The 20,552-nt window shown below is 40.6% G+C and overlaps 1 protein-coding gene across 2 annotated transcripts; it reads left to right on the forward strand.

The window, feature by feature from the left end:
• The first annotated feature begins 1,845 nt into the window (after positions 1–1,845).
• Positions 1,846–17,283, forward strand: LOC123362469 (uncharacterized protein C3orf85-like). 2 transcript variants are annotated; one of them, XM_045002772.1, is made up of 4 exons: positions 1,846–1,948; positions 11,671–11,807; positions 12,915–13,000; positions 16,131–17,283. In XM_045002772.1, the coding sequence occupies exons 1-4, from the start codon at positions 1,879–1,881 to the stop codon at positions 16,207–16,209; spliced, it is 372 nt and encodes a 123-aa protein (XP_044858707.1). In that variant the 5' UTR covers positions 1,846–1,878; the 3' UTR covers positions 16,210–17,283. The 2 variants fall into 2 exon arrangements, with proteins under 2 accessions (XP_044858707.1, XP_044858708.1); XM_045002773.1 differs by lacking the exon at positions 16,131–17,283 and having other exon boundaries at positions 12,915–13,004.
• Positions 17,284–20,552: the final 3,269 nt, after the last annotated feature.

Genomic DNA, 20,552 nt, shown 5'->3' on the forward strand with positions numbered 1-20,552 from the left:
TTGCTGCATGGGTCGGAATGTTGGAATATGAGGAAACCTGATGAATGAAAGATACTGACTGCAGCAATGGCCTGGCCGTGGGGAACACAGAGTTTCAAGACTGAAGAAAATAGTGATAAGAAAATTGTTAGGTGTCATGGAGTGCTCTCAATACGAGGGTGTCTCATCCTGGCTGGTCTGGGGATTAGCTCTGCCAGTCTGACACCTCTTCCTGCAGCTCATTCACATTCCCTGCCATGCCTCTTTCTCGCTCTACAGTTCACTGTGCTCTCTCTTCGTGGCTTGGGCCTTTGGCCAGGTTACTGTAGTTTTCCTCTTCTGGGGGGTGTATGTACCAAAGTCTCTCTGTACCGACTGTCCCAGGCAGTCTTCCAATTCACTGCCCCTCAATGGTGCCACTTCCCCAGTGGCTGGTAAGGGAACCAAAGCCTGTTTACTTCTTTGGGCTCCAGCCCCTGGACCCTAAAACCAGCAGCTAAGGTTTGCACCGTCCCACACCTTGCTGCTCTTTCGCTGGGCTGCTTCCTACATTGCCTCTGTCAGGCTCCTTCGCCACACTCCTCTGGGCATGCCCTTCCATCTGGGCCAAGCTCCCTTCTCTTTCCCTAGCCTGAGAGAGAGGGACAGCAGACCGCCTCACTGCAGCTCACTCTGCCCTCAGCTACCTGGTTTTATACAAGTCCCACCTGTTCCTATCCAGGTGAGCCAATGCTAAGTAACATTTTTATCCATGACCTAGGAAAGAAAAAAATACTCACTGTTAAAGTTTGCAGATGACACAAAATCTGGGGGAGCGGTAAGTAGTGAAGAGGACAGCTCACTGACCCCTATATAGATCTGGACTGCCTGCTAAGTTGGGTGTAAGCAAACAATATGCATTTTAATATGGCAAAATGTAAACGTTTACATCTAAGAACAAAGGATGGAGACTATACTTACAGGATGGGGGACTGTATCCTGGACTGCAGTGACTCCGAAGAAGATTTGGGGTTGTGGTGGATAATCAGCTGAACATGAGCTCCCAGTGAGACACTGTGGCTAAAAGGGTTAATGCGATTCTTGGACTCATAAAGAGGGGAATCTCAAGGAGGAGTGGAGAGTTATTTCACCTGTTTTTGGCACTGGTGCAGCTCCTGCTGGAATACCATGTCCAGTTCCGGTGTCCACAATTCATAAAGGATGTTGATAAATGGGAAGAGAGTTCAGAGAGGAGCCATGAGAGTGATTAAAGGATTAGAAAACCTGCCTTGTGATGGACTCGAGGAACTCAATCTGCTTAGCTTAACAAAGATCTTAACAGTCTGTAAGCTACATAGGGACCAAATATTTAATCATGGGCTCTTCAATCCAGCAGAGAAGGATATAACACCATCCAATGCCTGGAAGCTGAAGCTAGACAAATTCAGACTGGAAATAAGCTGTACATTTTTAACTATGATGGTAATTAATTAAGATTGGATGTTTTTCTAAAAGATCTGTTCTAGGAATTCTTTTGGGGAAGTTCTATGGTCTCTGTTATACAGGAAGTCAGACAGGATGATCACAATGGTCCCGTCTGGCCTTGAAATCTATGAAAAATATTACACTGAAGTGCAGCCCCCTGCCATGTGCTACATTTACAGAATGAGCTTGATGTGCTATTTCATGATACAAAATTACATTTATGTGTACATGTAAAAAATAACCGTTGGGGCATATTAGAAGCCCAGCTTGCAAAGTCCAAAGGGTACGAAGAGATGCACGTAAGACAAATCTGAACTAAGCACTGTACCCTGCCCTCTGTCTGCACCGACTGCTTACACGTAGCTGGTGAATGATTTATAAACCTAAAGATAGCAAAGTACGAAATGCATGAATATCCATAGTTAAGCAAGAAGAATGTTTTCCAGACTACACTTGATGTCTCTTAAAATGGTTCAAGTTGCTGTGTCAGTTCTGTTGCTTACAGGTAAGCACCTGGTACTGTTATTCGGTCATTGTCTTATTTCATACGAAAGAGTTAGCCAGGAGAAGTGGTACTGCAGGCATCGCAGTACTAAAGCAGAGGTATTCTAAAAGACTGAAGGGTACAGCAGAAAGAGCATGGGCTGGTGGCTTGAGCACAAGACTAGGTAACAGGATCTCTGAGTCAAAATCCTGATTGTGCTCCTTGTCTATGGCTTTAGGCTAATCATTTAGCCTCTCTCCTCTTTCCCATCTTTAAAACAGGGATAATACTGCTTACATAGCTGGAAGAGGTTTTCTGAGGATGAATGGGTGGTTTGTGAAATGCTAAATGCTTATTATTTTTAAAAATAATTCTGTAAACTTTATTCTTACCTTACCTTATTACTAGTTATTGAGAAAACAAATAGCTCATATGCATGCATGGTCCAACTTGACATAAGAAGCTCATGATTTTTCAAACAAGTTAGGGCACCTAGTTTTCAGAGGGCAGATACTCACCACTTTCTGAATGTTAGACCCTTAAAAGGTATCTGAAATTGGGCACCCAAAGTCGCTAATGATTTTTGAAAATGTCTGAAGTTGAACTGTAGTTGCAGTGAAATGTCACTATGGCTAAGAGAATGCACTTTTCACCTAAACCCAAACTAGCACCATAATTATCGTACATGCTTTAAGACTGCTGTGTTCTACAGTCAGTAACCAGATATAACAGTAGATTTATGCTGATCGCTTACATAAAGAGGTGTTCCCCTGCATGTGAATGTATTAACTGCCAAACCAAGTATTTTTGAAAGTGTTGATCCAGGAACCCCATGCAACCGACTGTATCTAATGACAATAAAGAAACTGTGCCATTGTGACTTGTCCCAACTTAACCAAAACATAACACTTAGGAAACATGAACTAATTAATCACCTATGACTCATGAACTAAATATGGATTCTAGACCTGGCTGAGACCAATTTTTCTTCTTGAAAGGCCTACAGAGACACACCAAACATCTGGCAGAGGGGGAGCAATAATTAAAAACAAGATTTGTGGTGAAGGGGAAACTTGTTACAGAGTGAGACTATTTATTAACTCCTCCCACTGCTGTTTTGGCCAAGCCCCTTGTCCCTCCTACAAAGCCCCTTGGATGCATGGACTTACTGAAGCAGTGCTCCATAGGGAGGGGAACAGAAGGAATATGCTGCATGTTCCCCATCCCTAGTGGATATGTTGGCAATGTTGTGACTCTCTCTGCATGTGAGGTGTGGGGAGGGGCACCTAGAGGCCTTGCTTTCCAAGATTTGATAGGACCTCACCCATTCCACTTGTCTGGTCTGCTCTGCACTTAGTCCTCCTCTTAATCAAACTTTACAACAGATGTTGGTTGAGTAGAGGGACTTACACCTTTCATGGGTGCTATTCCCTCTACCTGCACTGCACTTACCCTCATTAAAGCCCACCACAAAACCTACATTCAGTTTAGCTCTGAGCAATAAAGTATCGTGATATTAATTTTTGAGAAATGCTGTTTCTCCCTATCTCATTTTCTTTTCCATCTTTCACAACCCCCTTACTTGTGCTCTTTTTCAGGCTTTCCTTACAACTAATATTAACAGGCTCTTACAGCCCCTTTTGATCATTGGTTATGTACAGTTCAGCCATTCATTAGCAACGAAGGGTCTTTTAGTAAAAATCAAGGCAGTGAGGATTAAAACATGCCCCACAGGATCTGCTGGTTAGAACCTTACACTTCACCATCCTTCCAAATGACTTCCAGCAGCACCAGTCTCCCTCCCCTGCTTTGGGAAGTGTGTTATATAGTGATTGAAACCTTGGGTTTAGTCTTGGTTCTACCACAGAGTTATTGTGTGACCTGATGCTGGAAAAATCAAGAATAGGACAAAAGTAAAAGAGGCTGTCATAGTTAGAACTATAAAGGCAAACAAATAGGGCCAAAACTTTGAAATTTGAGTTCCTTTACCCACGTTTAGTTACCTAATAAGAAATGGCCAGTATTTCGGAGCTCCTGAGTATCCACAGCTCCAAGTGAATTATTTGGTTATTTAGATTCTTCAATCTTGATATAAGGGCCTACATCCAAATACAAATATTTTGGCCTAGGTTTATATTTTATGAGGTTTATATTTCAAATGTTTACAAGTTACCAATTTTACAATAAGTCAGATCAAAACTTAGTTTTATATCTTTTGACTTGATCAGTGATCTCAAATCACAACTTATAACATAGGTGCATAACATGCATCTCAAAGGCAATCTGTGGAAATCTAAAATGCATCCCATAGCAACCCTCTTCCTGTACCTGAAAAGGGTCATGTCCAATCAGCAAGTTTTGATCTCTGTGAAGTTTCACATGATCGCTCATAGTTAATGTAGCAAGCAGCAATTTCTATATTTCTCCAAAGGACTCAGTATACTGCTCCCAGCCCTCAGAAACTTTCAGAGGAATTGACAATGACTACAGATAAGAATCAAATCCAGATTTCTCTTGACTCTGCAGAGCATTATCAAACCCCATCTCATGTTTGTCATGAATGTGTCTAGCACATAGTATGAAATGAATTATTCTGATTAGGACAACTGAAACAGATTTCAAATCGCAATGGGTTTGAAGCTGCAAAATTCTGGTCCATGTTCTTGAATCTTCAGTACATTTTGTGTGTGTGTGTGTTGGGGTGGCGGAGGGGGAGGGGGGCAATATTTGAAGCTGAGATTCTGACATGGTTTTGGCTCATTTCTAACTTTAGGGAATAACCCTAAGCAGCAGCATTCAGTTTACCTTTTCAAAGTACTCAACACGTCAATATCAGCAACGTTAACAGGACCAAAGGGTCAGAGGTTGAGAGTTCAGCTGTAATCCAGGTAGTGCTAGCTTGAATATCTGATATCACAGACAAGTCTGCTTTTTAAATCTGACATTCTGACCAGGCACATTCAAAGCTGATGGTTAAAAGAAATATTACGCAAAAGGAGAAGGATTGGCTCCATAGCAACTGCAGACTTTACAAATTTTAAAGTTCTACTGCTGTACATAATTACTTATGGGTTTTGAAATAATGGCAGACATGCAAAAACAAGGGGAAAAAAATCAGAAAATAAAGGAAGAAAAAGTAGCTTTATTTGCTAATGTGCATGGAAACCAATTACTGAAACATTGCTACCCTTTGACACATTGTTTTAAAGATTAAAATGTATGGGGTAAATATCAATGGTCAAAATAAATCCTATACTTCAGTGGAGTTGCATAAGGGATAGATATAGTCCCAATTGTCAAAGCTTGCCAATTAGTAGTGAAATACTAGTGCTGACTTAAGATCTGGGAGCTGCATCCCATATAGTCAAGATTTTCAAGAGTGGATAAAGTTTGGATCCCAGGTCCATAATTAGACATGGATATAGATGGTGATTTTTCCATGAGTGTTAAGCACACAGCAGCTCCTATTGCTCAGCACTTCAGAAAAATCACACCATCTATATAGATGTGCAACAAGGCTCAGGAGTTGAACTTTAAGCACCTATTCTTAAATCTTTCCTTATATTACAATAATTGTACTGGGATCCTTCTAGCCTGGAGTTCCACCAGGTGAACAAAAGGAACTCTCTTTTGTGCACTCCTGGGATTTGTGCTCAGCTGGCAATCATTATCTGAAATCTGTCCTTGTGCAGCAGATTTAAAGTCCCACTCAGGACTTGTGTTAAGGGTTTAAACACAAGTTAAACTAAGAGCTACACTCAAGTTAATTTTACCCTCTTTGTATATTTGACCTGCCTCAGTTCATTCCATCCTAGTATTTAAATCCAATTAATTTTCCTTTCCACAGCCAAGTTTTGACCTTCCAGGCTGGATTGAGTACACATTCACTAATTGAACAGAGATGACAAGAGTCAATCAGATTCTCTTGTGACAGACTGTACTCTTATGTTCACCACTTTTACAAAGCTATGATAAATTTTGTACCAAGTATGCCTTGTGAGGTATCATTTGAAAACTCATCATTCACTGATCAGTATTGTCCTGGTAAAATATGTGTGGCAACATTGTACGTAACATTGATGATGTTACTAAGGCATATCCCAAATCTGGAGAAGCAGCCCAAACCAATTCCTCAGAGACAAAAGGAAAAGTGATGCCTCAGCCAGGTGTCAATAGAATCAAATGGACTATCACCTAGGTAAATGGCCATTATTTGGCAGGAAGACTGGTATGAACCAGACATTTACATCTTGGCGGGGGAGCAGCTGGGAGTTCCTGTGTGAACAGATTGGCTACCCCTGAACCCCAGCTGGAGATGATTCTCAAAGCAGAGGAAAAGAAATAAAAATGAGGAACAGAGGACACGTATAATCTCTTTCCCCTCATCTCCACTTATGGCATCAACAACATTTGAAAGACAAAAGGAGCATCATTGAACTGAGGGAGGGGTACTGGTTGAAAGATCCAGCCAGACTGCTGTAAATATGTAGTGAAAGAAACCTTGTAGCTTTAAATTCACTTAGCTTGTTCAGTTAGGTATTAGTTTGTGTTCTACCTTTTATTTCTTTGTAATCAATTCTGATTTTTATGGCTCCTTACTTGTAATCACTTAAAACTCATTTTTCTATGTTAGATAAACTTGGTTTATCTAAACCTGTGTGTGTTTGGATTGAAGTGTTTGGGAACCTCCTCTTGAGATAACAGGATTTGTGCATATCATTTTCTATTAACGGAATGATGGACGTTCTATGAGCTCGTGTTGTCCAGAAGGAAAGAGCTGTACAAGGACGTATATTTTGGGGGACAAGTGTGAGACTGGGAATTTGTTGGTATCACTTCGCAATACAATTCAGGAGTGCCTGGCTAGAAGCACTCATGTAACTCAGCTGGGAATAATTTCCATGCTAGAGGCTGTGTGTGACAAAGGCCAAGAGTGGCAGCTCTCACAGCAAAGCAATGTAAAAGGCACCCCAGGTTGGAGAATTGAGGGGACACAGCTCTTCAGCAGTCCAGATTGTATCCTGGGGAATGTAACATTTCTTCACGGTCAAATTTAATCTTGTGCCAGTTTTCACTAATCCACAATGCGATGCTCTCAAGACACTGGGACAATAGTGATAACTATTGTTTATATCTCCAGGGAAGACCAAACTCTCTGCCTCAGACAGTGATTATAAAAACTAAGCCACCAAGCATGACTTGGTGACTTTAATAAGATTCATTTTAGGTGTGAGAATATTTAATGAAGTCTTCCAAAAACATGAGTGATATATGCAGGGAATCAAACACTCAACCTGGTAAAAGCTGCTGTAATCCTCACAGCAGCTCACTCCTCAAAGATGTTCCTTTTATCTTCCCCTTCTGGCCATGACTCTGTATTATTCCTACATAATATTTTCATCCTGAGGGGAAAAAAGAAACAGTAACAGAGTAAAAACTTACATATCTAACATTGTTTGACCTTCTTACCACTGACTTATCTTTGTTTCACTGGAACTTCCAATATTCGGTGTCCCTAAGGATACTATTATGCACTGTGAGCAATTGACCCCTATCCATCACACTTGCTCACAGCTGGATGCGCCAACATTCTGCTCTTCTAATTTTGGTGCAAGAGTGCTGCTAGATTTGGAATTGGATACAGCAGAAAATTGTTAGGTAAGACTTGCATCTATAAAATACTTATTTGAAGATTATAAATTCTTTTACAAACATTAATCAAGCTGTTCAACAAGAAGAGAGGAATTACACCCATTTTACAGAAGCACAAATTGAGGCATAGGTTAGGGAACATGTCTTAAGATCATACAGGGTGTTAGGAGGCAGAATGGATATGGAAACCAGACCTTCTGACTCCCAATTCTGTGTCTGAGCCACAAGACCATCTTTTCTCTTTGTTCTAACAGCATTGTATGCAGTTGTCTGTTTACAAACAGTCAAAAAGTTCCTTTTGTGTATGTAATTTCTCAGTAAAATGCCCCACTCATTCTTGCACAGATTAATTCTGCATGAGAAAATGAGAATACATTTCTCATGGAATGGCATTTTCCATTGGCTACTGGTGCAGTCTAGGAAGAATATGTATCCATTAAAAATTTAAGCTAATACCTTTAAAACATAGAACTTGCCACCAGTGGAGTCAAGCTAAAACATCACTGCCCCACAAAGTAGATATTATATGCTCATTCTTTGAAGAGAAATATTACAGCTACTCTGTTTATGCTTTTTATTGTAACTCACCAAGAAGTCACAAGGCCAAAAGTACTCTTTGGCAACAAAACTTAAGCAACATCAATGATTCCAACTAACTACATTTTTTTCAATTAAAAAGGTTAAGTCTTATGATAGCTGCAATTAGGGTGACCAGATGTCCCGGTTTTATTGGGACAGTCCTGATTTTGGGGTCATTTTCGTATATAGGCTCCTATTACCCCCCATCCAGGGCCGGGTCCAGACCCCAGTGCGCCAAGCGCGCGCTTGGGTGGCGTCCCACGGGAGAGCGGCAGGCGGCTCCGGTGGACCTCCTGCAGGCATGCCTGCGGAAGGTCCGCTGGTCCCGCGGCTCCAGTGGACATCCTGCAGACGTGCCTGCGGAGGGTCCGCTGGTCCCGCGGCTTTGGTGGAGCATCCGCAGGCATGCCTGCGGGAGGTCCACCAGAGCCACGGGACCAGCGGACCCTCCGCAGGCACGTCTGCAGGAGGTCCACCGGAGCCGCGGGACCGGTGACTGCCAGAGCGCCCCCCGCAGCGTGCCGCCCTGCTTGGGGCGGCGGAAATCCTAGAGCCACCCCTGCCCCCATCCCCGTCCTGATTTTTCACTTTTGCTGTCTGGTCACCCTAGCTGCAATGCACATTATGGTGTTTATTTTTGACCAAAGTTCAAGTATCTCACCACAGAATAGTAATGACGTTCGCAAAATATGTTCAATATGAAAAAAAATAAAAATAAAAATATATGCCTAGATAGAAGCTCATAGTAAGTTGACTAAGAAATATTACACTCTCGGTAAAAGCCTTGTTTGAATCTCTTGAACTCTGAAACAGCCATGTATTACTTGCATGCACAAAGGCAGAAAATATTTCTCTGTGGAATTTTTCTTGCTTTCAGAAAACCAGGAGTAATTAGTTATTTCCTAGTCACCTAAGAAACAGCATTTTATGCTTAAAACTAAGACAATTTGCATGGAATATGCATTAGCTCATCTGTATAGTTGGTTCAACCGAAGAGTAGTTTTATTTGAAGATGACTGGATTTCTGCTTCCTGTTTCTAATCACGTTAACTTAGTGTTTGAGCAAGCAAAGCATAAGAAGCATATCAAATGTTGGCTAGAAGACCTTTTAGGAAATCTAGTCCATCTTTCTGGCAAAGCAAAATTGTTTGATCTAGTATTATAACTATTTTACATTTATATTCCAATATCTGAAGATCAGAGCCAGATTGGGCCCCATTTTAGCCTATTTATGAACAATGACATTTTCTCTTCAGTTTTCCAGTCTAGTTTTCAAGTGCTTTTTGGATCTGAAAAGCAGCAGCACTGTAAATATATGCAGCAGTTTTACTCCACAAATCTGTTCCCTGTACGTGGTCTTGCTAGTGACAAATGAAGGTTTTTACTCCCGTTAGCCCAGCAGAACTGACACTACTGGGCTAACTGTGAGGGAGTGAACTGGATTCTATCCATTATTGTGCATAATCAACATAAGGGTTTACTAAGTTCAAATCAGTTTCCCTGTACAAACTCAGTAGAAGCCGTGGAGTTGGATAGAGGTCAGTGATTCCATAGTTTGGCCTGCACAACTCCTAGTACTGGATGCAATGTGCAAAGAGTACAGAACTCTGCTTGAATCTATAGTCTTGTATAAACACAGAAGTTGCACCAGTTTAATATAAAGTGTTGTTTTAAACCAGTTTAGCTAAAATGGGGGCAATCCTGTGTATGGACACACTTATTTCAGTTTGAGTGACTTTTTTATTTCAGTTTTTAAACCAAGAGTGTCCACACAAGTTTGTACAAGTTTAACTACACTGGTTTAAAATAACAATTTAAATTAAACTGCAACTTTTTTGTATACACAAACCATAAGATCTGAAGTTAAGGTTGCAGAGGGAAAGGGAAAACCTTTTACTATATTAAGGGTATGTCTACACTACAGTAGCACAACTACAACACTGCAGCTGCACCACTCTAGTGTAGATGCGTCCCACATCAATGGAAAGGGTTTTTCCGTCTATGTAGTTAATACATCTCTTCAATAGGTGGGAGCTGGATCAATGGAAGAATTCTTTCACTGACCTAGCTGCATCTACAGTGGGGGTTAGTGTGAGAAACTGATGGGGATGGTCAGAGCCATGGCAGTTGGGCCTATGGTTGGAACCAGGGTTTAGAGCCAGAATCAGGAGTCCGGAGTGGGGCTGGAGCAAGACCAGAGTAAGAGCAAGGCTGGAGCAGGCTAAGGCACGTGGAGTCTGTTACCACTATCAGACAGGGGAGAGTCTGAAGCCTTGAAGTGACATTGAGCAGACTGAGCTGCTCTTTCTCCTGTGAGGCTTATATACCTTCCCTGAGATTCACTAGACTAGCACCTGACTTGTGGATTGGTTGGAGCCTACCACAAGCATGACTCATCAACCCATGGGGTTTAATCAGGTTCCAGTTCACAGGTGACTCCATCACCTTACAGTTAGGATGACCTAACTCTGTTTCATAGGGTACAAAATTTTTCACAGCTCTAAGCAATAGCTAGGTTGAGCTAATTTTTAGATGTCGACCAGACATACGGTGGAAATAATGAGACAAATAGAGAACACGTCTTGTTGAGAGGAATTCTCATTTCACAGAGAAGATGATCTGCAACAGGGAGGGACTGAAAAGTCTCCCCAGAACAAGCTGAGAGCAAGACCAGAAACACAACACCTCTCCATCTATGAACTAGGCCCATTCACCAAGTAGCTTCCATGGAACCACTGATGGAGATCAGGGCCCCTCCCTGTGACTAACCCCTGCCCATCCCGGATGGTAAGAGTAGAGAACACATGTATTTGCTATAGTACTAATAACTTAGAGTAATAAGAGAAAGGGTAGTAGAAGACATGAAAAGGTAGAAGAGGGAAGGAAGGAGGGGCATGGAGGGAGAAGAAGAGTTTTGTATTGTCTGGTCTTGCAACTTGGACATGTTGTGACATTGTGTAATTCTATTGGCTAGCCTGTGAAATGTGTGGTATTTGGAAACAAACAAGCTTTAAATCATTTATGTTTTTATACTTTTCATTGTCTATTTTTTAATGAAAATCAATACAAAAATCACTCACACACCAAAAAGAAAAGGGATAGTAAAGTCTAGATTACTTTTTGCTAGCTATGTTTTATGTTTTTTATTTCTCTCAGAATTGATAATGATCAGTTTAAGCAATTCCCCTTTCTGACTCTCCCTGGTGGACTGTTTATGTTACACACACAATAAAGTGGAATGATTCATTTTTAAATAACTTCTCCCATTTGGATTTAAATGAAAACTTGCAGAAACCCTTCCACAGGACGTAGGTTTGTAAAATCTTGTTTTTACAAAAACCTAAACTTGTGGCCTAATTTGGATTCAAATATTCCTTTTGAACAAGCTCTAATACATTGGTTTAGGGTTAACATTGTTCTGTGAAGGAATGACTCATGATTACAAATTTATGTAAAGTGTAAATTCTAAAATAACACACAAACATTATGACATTGCACCACTTCCATTTCAGGTGTATTGGGAGCACCATTTGTGTCTGAAGAAGAAGCAAATGAGTTTATACGACTTAAAAGACAAACACCATATTCTCAGAATTATTGGGATCCAAGCAACAGCCAGAATGCATGGGGTTACACTCTGGCTGAACAGGTATTTTTTTGATAACTTTGCACTGTGTAAGAGATTGGAAATATATACGTTGCCTTCTGATTGCCTGTTTGCAGATATGGTACTGGCTTTTAAAGGGACACCAAAATTCCATTATTACTGAACTCATTCCTGGAAAAGTACTAGGATGAATAGTTCATGGTTACATTCTCTTATACTATAGTCAATAGCTTCCTTATTCCTACCTCTAAGAATTGTAAAGTTGTTAGATGATGATCTGGCCAGTATAATCTGGCACATTTGCTCTTGAAATAAAGGGTTTGTAAAGTGAAACTCCCCACCATCACCACCACCACCACCATCTCGCTACGGACTAATCTTGTTCTGGTAAACTGTGCTGGATTCATAGCCTTGGAAACAGATGGCTTCTACCCACAGCTATGGCACAGGCAATACTACTGCAAGCTTACATTCACCATCCACACCTTCCTTTCGGTCTGGCTTCCAATCTCTGTTGACAATTCTCCTGTATTCCATCACCCAGCCTTGTAATACGGGTGCTCTTCAAACTCTCTTTCCTTCTGCTCTGGGAGCCAAGCTGTTATCAAATCTCATCAGCTCTGAACCAACATCCCTAAACTCTATGACTTTCCTCTCCATCCTGACTTCTAGGTGATCACCCAGGCCTTACTCATCTCATGGCTAGAGTACTGACCTCAGTCTCCCCTCCCGCCCCCCCAGGGGACTGTATATACAGAGGCCCTACAGGAGACTCTTATTTATGGTAGGATGGAGGCAAAACTCAATTTAGTACAAAACTCAGAAGTTTGCTTCAGGTTTGCCTGTGATTTATTGTGTGTGAATTTGAAACAGCAAGCTATGCTACAGTTGTATAATCAGATCCATAGCTGGTTGCACAGCTTTCCCGTGGGCTGATTTTGCAGGCATCTTTTACTGCTTGATTTAAAATGTTCAGAATTAGGATCCATCTGAGTCTTCCTATATAATTATCTGAGCAATTTATGCCATGCTACAAAAGCTATTTGAACATGACTCGCATATCAGGTTAGGTATGGTTCTACCAAAAGACCTGTAGTCTACTGGGGTTGTATCAAATCCAGTAACACCAGCCGTTTTGTTCTACTTCAGGTTAGTGAATCATGGATGACTTTGAGAACCACAACACAATACTACATGGACTTGGGATCTTTTGCCTTTGATGCTGCCACTGCCCGGTGAGTTTTGTCTAAAGACAGTACTTACCTTAACAAAAGGGTGTGTATAAATAATTGATGGAGGAGATAACAGCACTCACAAAAGGATCCTAATGGCATAATATTATACTGTACTGAATTCCCCATGTCTTAATTGCAAGAGATGTGATTAGAAAATGACTCTTTTTGAAAATTGGAGTGAAAGGGGCTTTACTAATTTTACTGGCTGTTTGAGTTTAAATATGATGAGTCAATGCTGCTGGTTATTATGGTTATTATGGTATTGTTACTCTAATGGAGTTTTAAAATGCATAGAGCTTTTTGTATGGGCTTTGTTTACACTTTGAGAAATAAAATAAACAAAGTACGCAGAAGTGACCTCTGACTTTGGATCCGACACACACTATTCAGATAATGCTGATAGAAAGCAGCCCATTGTAGAACATGAAAGGAGGGAAGAAGGAACAGTTTTTTCCTGCATAAATTTCAGTAGTGTGATTGTATTCAGTGTAGAATAAAAACATGATTGATCGAAATGGAGAAAAAGATAGACATGGACATATTTACAGATTGGTAATTACATGCAATAAGTCCAGTGTCTCAAATTGTCATATGAAAATTTTGAGGAGAATGTTAAGATGAACACTTCATTTTTTTTTAGTGACTACAGTAAATGTAAGGAACAGTCTCTAAATAACAATGACGTTTGACATGTATAGTACTACAAGAATAAATGCTTTACTTGTACAGATTGCTTTTCAAGGGTAGATGTCACAGCCCTTTACAAAGGAGGTAGTTTTAATCCCATTTAGGAAAGTGGAGGCACTGAGAAGTGAAGCGATTTGCTCAAGGTCACGGACACAGGAAGGAATATAATCCCTGTCTCCAATTTAGTCATGTGGCCTATCTTCTAGACTTTTTAATATTAAAAGACGACATGGGCAGATGTGTTATGGTGGTGGGAAAGAAAAAATGGAGGGTGGGTGGGAATTCTATTGCTCTATTTCCAGTTCTGTCACTATTTTGATGTATCTTCACATGTGTTTGTAACATGCTTAGCACAACTGGACCCCAAGCACTGAATAGGGACAAATGCTATAAGAAACAAAAACACTTTGATTTTTAATAAAAGCTTAAACCCTCCAATATCAGGGCTCAAATCATTAGGAAGAAATCTACTCTGAGGGCAGGCTAGTCATAACTAAAGCTGGCTGAAAAATGGAAATTCCTTCCTTTTTTGCATTTATTTATTTATTTTGGAACAAGTTGGAACAAAAGTCACAAAAGCATTTCACAAGAAGGAATTTCCACAAAGTTCCATTTAGGGAGAAACAAAACAGAATTTTTGAAGCTTCCCAGCTGCCTTTCAGAAAAGTTTTTATCAATTTCACTTCCTTCCTGCAAGCAGAAAGCAAAATTGACCAGAGTCTTCCAGAGAGACAAGTGGGGCAGAGTCATATCAATTTTCCTGATCGGGAACAGAGAAAAATCTGTTTTCCTGTGGAAAACTGAATGTGTGAAAAGGGCCTTTAGTGTTGGAAAATCATTCAGATGGAAAGTTCCTGACTAGCTCTAATCATAAGTAGGGCCCTACCAAATTCATGGTCCATTTTGGTCAATTTCACTGTCACAGGATTTAAAAATTCATAAATGTAATGATTTCAGCTACTTAAATCTGAAATTTCAGGGTGTTATAATTGTAGGGGTCCTGACCCTAAAAGGATTGGGGGGGTCACAACGTTATTGTAGGGAGGGGGGGTTGCGGTACTACTACCCTTACTTCTGCACTGCTGCTGCTGGTGGTGCTGCCTTCAGAGCTGGACAGCTGGAGAATGGTGACTCCTGCGAGCTGAACTCTGACGGCAGAGCTGTCACCAGCAGCAGCGCGGAAGAAAGGATGGCATGGTATGGTCTTGCTACCTTTAGGGTATGTCTTCACTACCCACCGGATTGGCGGGCGGGGATCGATCCAGCAGGGATCGATTTATTGTGTCTAGTCTAGACACGATAAATCGACCCCCATGCGCTCTCCCGTCGACTCCTGTACTCCAGCTCGGTGAAAGGCGCAGGCAGAGTCGACGGCGGAGCGGCAGCAGTCGACTCACTGCGGTGAAGACACCATGGTAAGTTGATCTAAGTACGTCGACTTCAGCTACATTATTCACGTAGCTGAAGTTGCGTAACTTAGATCGACACCCCCCACTCCTCCAATGTAGACCAGGGTTTAGTCCTGAGCTGCAGAGCTGGGCCCTTAGTCAGCAACCGCCACTCTCTGGCCGCCCAGCTCTGAAGGCAGCAGTTCAGAAATAAGGGTGGCATGGTATGGTATTGCCTCCTTTACTTCCATGCTGCTGCTGGCAGGGCTCTGCCTTCAGTGCTGGGAGCTCAGTGAACAGACACCACTCTCTGGCCTGCCAGCTCTGAAGGCAGTGCAGAAGTAAGGGTAGCAATACCATGACCCCCCTAAAATACCCTTGACTCTCCCCTGCAACTCCCTATTGGGTCAGGACCCCCAATTTGAGTAATGCTGGTCTTCCCTGTGAAATCTGTATAGTATAGAGTAAAAGCACATAAAAGACCAGATTTCATGGGAGGAGACCAGATTTCAGGGTCCGTGATGAGTTTTTCATGGCCATGAATTTGGTAGGGCCCTAATCATAATTGTCTACTACTTGCACGCGCCTTTGAATCTTATGATACTGGGTGATGTTCAGCAAGATACAGGACTAGGTACGCCACATGAGTCCAATGGTATGGCAATTCCTATGAACCTTAAAAGACACACTCTATACAAACAGACCAATACATTGATGGGTCTATGTTATGTGCAGGCAGAACCCATATTTTAGATTGTAAACTCTTTTAAGCATGTTCTCACTGAACTCTTTCTAATGACTTCAATGGATTTTAGTTTTAAACTGTGATCTCTGTAGGGCAGGAATTTAAGTTGATCTCTGTTTAAGTGCCTGGTACACTGCAAATGCTACACAAATTAACTTCTGATGCTTTTAGGTATGCACATGAGAGAACAGATATTGAAATTGTGAAACTCGAGAATATCAATGTGTTACCCACAGTTCCATATTAAAAAAAGATAGCTTTGAATTAATTCAGCAGAGCCTTCCTAATATGACTTATTTCTTCTTTTTAGGGACCACATTAGGTCTTACATGGATATGCTACAGCAATCTGGGGCTCACCTCCAGCAGCAGATAAGAAAACACAACTAAATCAAAGAAATTTCATGTATCTGCCAATGTACTGTATGGGGGAATTTTTATCCAGGAGTTATACTTGTAGCTATTTGCCACAACCACATCTACTTTGTCCTGTACCTTATTAAGACATCTAAAGATGGAACACACACACAGTAGCCCCACAAAGTCAATAGCTTGTATTCATCAGGTAAAAATGTAATGTTAAATTATGCTAAATTGAACAAAAATGGTGACGATGACACAGCATCCATAGTGGTTTTTAGTAGGACAGGTTAAAAAATTGTTTTTTTCCTTTCTTTTTGACTAAATGGATCCCCCCTCTTCCCACTCCCACAAAATAGTCCATTTAAACAAATGTTGCAGTTCTGGCAAGTGAAAACTGGATGTTTTTCACTTCTTTAACTAAAGACTTTGGCATTTTAGTTACTGAAAACTGAAATTTTGGGGTTCAATTTTTTTTGCTAAACCCAAATTTCAAAGGAAATTTTAAAGAAACACTCTCTCCCTCCTCCTTTCGTTGTGTGTGTGAGGGTAGTGAAAATCATGTCAGCTCTAGTTTTCACCATAGGCAGCAAGAACTTTTAATATTGTTGCCAATACATTAAATGCTTTAGAATACTGCTTCCACTTCACTACCTCCAAAACTCTGCTTTCAGCATTGAAAGTATTGGTCTTGAGCTCTTAAGTGCAAAATGGTTGAAGTCCTGACGACCTGAGCGAGCTGCTCTCTCCTTACAGCACATCAATTGTCATCAGTGAAGACACTTATTTGCAGCACCCTGTTTACCATGGATGTGACTAGTGACAAGGCATTTTCCATCACAGGTCTCAAATTCTCTCTTCATTCGATCATCCAAAAATACTTAACCATCAGGACACGTATTGTCTCAGGCTTTTTGGCTGCAGGCCTCTCAAAGAATAGCATAAGTGAAGGAGGGTGCTTTTACTGTGATACTTTAGTTTTCCTCCTTGGATTAATAAAGTAGATCATATGTAATGTGGATTTTCCTATAGGTACAAGTATCCAGAGCTACTGTGAAGTGATTGCAAACTCTAAAGAAAACATTAAATCTTTTGAAGCTGAAAGACCATTTTAGCATTTCTGTGTTTCCTATTGCATTACTGTCTGAGTAATTTTTTTTTAATGTAAAACTAATTATAAACTGCTTCAGTTTTCCCACTGGAAGATCTTGATCTTCTCAGTTGGACATATTTTATTAGACTGGAACTGAAAACACGCATCTGATTCTTTTATCACTTACAATACCATGACTTCATTCATACTATTAATCATCAGTACAACATTTTATTCATTCTAATGAAAAGGCCAAGAAATAAACACCAGTAGAGAAAAACCAAAGAACAATTACATTCATTAGTCTCTCATAGGTGATCTGGTTATTGTATGTTTTCTCTCTTGCCTCCTCCTCTTGGCCACCGATCTAGGCAGTAGCCTCCAGAACTGTTGACTTGATGGGCCAGTAGAGATAACTATTTCGGTCCACTACCATCCATTCTTTCTTCAGTAACAAAGGTAGGCATTAAAACAAGAACTGAAGTTCTTTAGTTCCTAACAAATGGCAGGAGTCTCACGGTAAGCACAATCTTTGCATTTAAGGCTAAGATAGTCACCTAGAGTTGGTAGGTGTTATACGGCCACAACTATGAGAATATGTTGAAAAAAAAAAGTCTCTCCCAAGCCACACTAAGGCAGATATGCATAAATTCAATTTCAACACAAATGGAATTGATAGCTGAACTTGACTTTTTGCTTCTACATGGTCATGAACTACATACAGCAGGCTTCATTTTGATGCATTTATTTTACATATACCATTTAGTGTCCCTATGTTGATCCAAAATGTCTGTGACAAGATACTCATCTAAAGAATATATCTCATGCTAATAACCACAATGACAGTGACAGCAAGAGTGAACTGTATTTAAAGCAATTTAGTAGTGGCTGGCTAAATATACCAATTGGGGTATTGCCAGAACCACTCCAATTAGAGACAAAAATAAGTTTAGCAATTACATCACAAATTGGAAGTGTCTAGGCTGGCAGCTCAAATAAAAAGATGTAATTATCTACATTTGAAATATGTTCATCCATCATGAAGAGAAACTGGCATTCTTCATGTACAATTAGAATCTTGAAAAACAAATTACAGTAATTACTTCCCTCAGATTATGGAAGACATCTCTATTTCAACAACATACAGTGAAATAGAGAGTAGCTTGCATAGGGAGATCTATCATGAAGAACTAGCTGGTGCAAAAGGGGTGTGGTGTGGTGATGCAATAGGTGTCACTCTTCCCTTTGGGTCATGGCTAAATCAGTGTCCCACCATGGTGTTAGAAGAGCCCTGTGCTGCTAGATGAGCCATTTTTCAGATAATAGCAAAAATATTTACTTAACTTGAACTTTTGCTCTCAATGTATTTCCTTTACAGATCCACACAGAGATTAGGTTTTATGTCAAGCAATTAGCTGTAGAAGGAGTCTGAATGTGCCCCTTATTCCAGCATTCTAGAACCAAGGACATAAAAGATTCCTTCCCTAACATGAATTACAAGAAACCCATCCTGGAGACACACTTCCTATTCAGCCACTTACTTCTGGCTCACAGACAAGATTTAATTGACAATCTCACTCCAGTTGCCAGTAGTCCCAACTCTGGCAGTCTCAGCAAAGGTTGAATGAGCATGTGAGCTTCCCACTCAACCCATACATCTGATATCTCCAAATCATGACAGGTTAGGGTGGCCAGAGAAGTAAGTGTGAAAAATCAGGATGGGTGTGTGTGTAGGCGGTAATAGGAGCCTATATAAGAAAAAGACCCAAAAATCGGGACATCTGGTCACCCTATGACTGGCTTTGTGGACAGCCAATTAGTGGGATCTAGGATAAGGAAGGCTACAATTGTGCTTGCTATTGCTGTCAATATTACAGTAACAACCAACGCCCGATCTGTTGCAATGCCATGTACAGTGTAAGAGTCACACAGCTTATAATATAATTTATAAATATGTGTGTGACACACAAATGATCTGAGAGAACAGGATGAGATTGAACAGTGATAGGAAAAAGGAGATTGTGCACATTGGTAGTCTATTAACTGGTTTCTGTTGGTAAACATTGACATGTAAATTAATGAAATCGCCACTTGCTGTTCTAGAACAAAAAATGTATAATAAATTAGTCCCATCTCTACAATTTAGAAATTGAGTGGATTATGATTTGAATGAGCCTTCCATAGAAATATGCTTGCATCATAGTTGAGGCATGCATTGTATTTCAGGCATGAACTGTGCTGCTTTTAATGTCTTTGATCTGGTCTTTACAGTTTGTTACATTTCCTAGTTAGTCTAGCTCAGAAGGGAGTTGACTTAAAGAGCCACTGAGGGTATGTGCCTAAATACTACTACTGTGTTTTGTCATGGATGTTATCTGATCCGCTTTTTGCTTTGCTGCACATCAGAAGGCAGATAACTGTATGATACCAAAGAACCCTTTGTTTTGTTTTTAAACAGGACCACCAATAAACATCTAGTTTTCTTTCACAAACATTTCATGCAGTGGAACTGACACACAAAAGGAAATTTTACCTTTACATTTTATTTTGCACAATGCTCTGAAATGTTACGGTTTTGCTACATTTATAATGCTTTAAGCAGAGGAATACCTGTCCAGAGTGTAAAGAGGGGGAGTGTAGTGTAGTGGTGGAATATGATGTTGGGACTAAGGTTATTTTGGTTGGTTACTAGAATGAGGAAATATACATAAGGTTGACATGGATTTTGAAACATTCAGAGGCCAGGGCCAAGTGTATAGTGTTCTGGCTCCCTCTGTCCCTCAGGCCTATGAGCCTACCAGCTGCAAGTCCTGCAGCATCAGTACTTTTTTGGCTTAAAGAGCTGGTTCTACCATTCCCTAGAATTGAACACCCTGGCTGCAGCAGACCAAACCATGCACAGGCGTGCTTATGTCTAAATACAGAAAGCCTTGCAGTGTCAGAGTAGCACCGACATGAATTAATCATCTTGCCAGTGTGAGATCATGCAATGTATAACAGCACTACAAGTCATTATGTATCCAATAAATATAATGGATTCTGTATGTTACTGTCACATTATCTTGTGACAGTCTTGTTATTAGCTTTTGGAGCACAACTATTTATATAAAAAAGTCCTTGAAGGCAGCTATTGTATGTATGCTTTGATCTGTTTCCATTTCCTTCCATTAGTACATCACACAACAAGCCAGCCTCCTGGTGAGAGGGTCCCTCAGTGGTTGCTAGTGGGTATAGTCTTCCGGATCAACCTAATCCAGTAATTAATATATTTCAGAAATTC

This window comes from Mauremys mutica, chromosome 2, assembly GCF_020497125.1.
Source record: "Mauremys mutica isolate MM-2020 ecotype Southern chromosome 2, ASM2049712v1, whole genome shotgun sequence".
NCBI classification, from domain to species: Eukaryota; Metazoa; Chordata; order Testudines; family Geoemydidae; genus Mauremys; species Mauremys mutica.

Excerpts from the sequence above, each read along its gene's own strand:
- LOC123362469 (XM_045002772.1), top strand. The coding sequence starts at position 1,879 with ATGTTTTCCAGACTACACTTGATGTCTCTTAAAATGGTTCAAGTTGCT. Across the intron at positions 1,949-11,670 it reads GTCAGTTCTGTTGCTTACAG|GTGTATTGGGAGCACCATTT; the intron begins GTAAGCACCTGG and ends CTTCCATTTCAG. Across the intron at positions 13,001-16,130 it reads TTTGATGCTGCCACTGCCCG|GGACCACATTAGGTCTTACA; the intron begins GTGAGTTTTGTC and ends TCTTCTTTTTAG.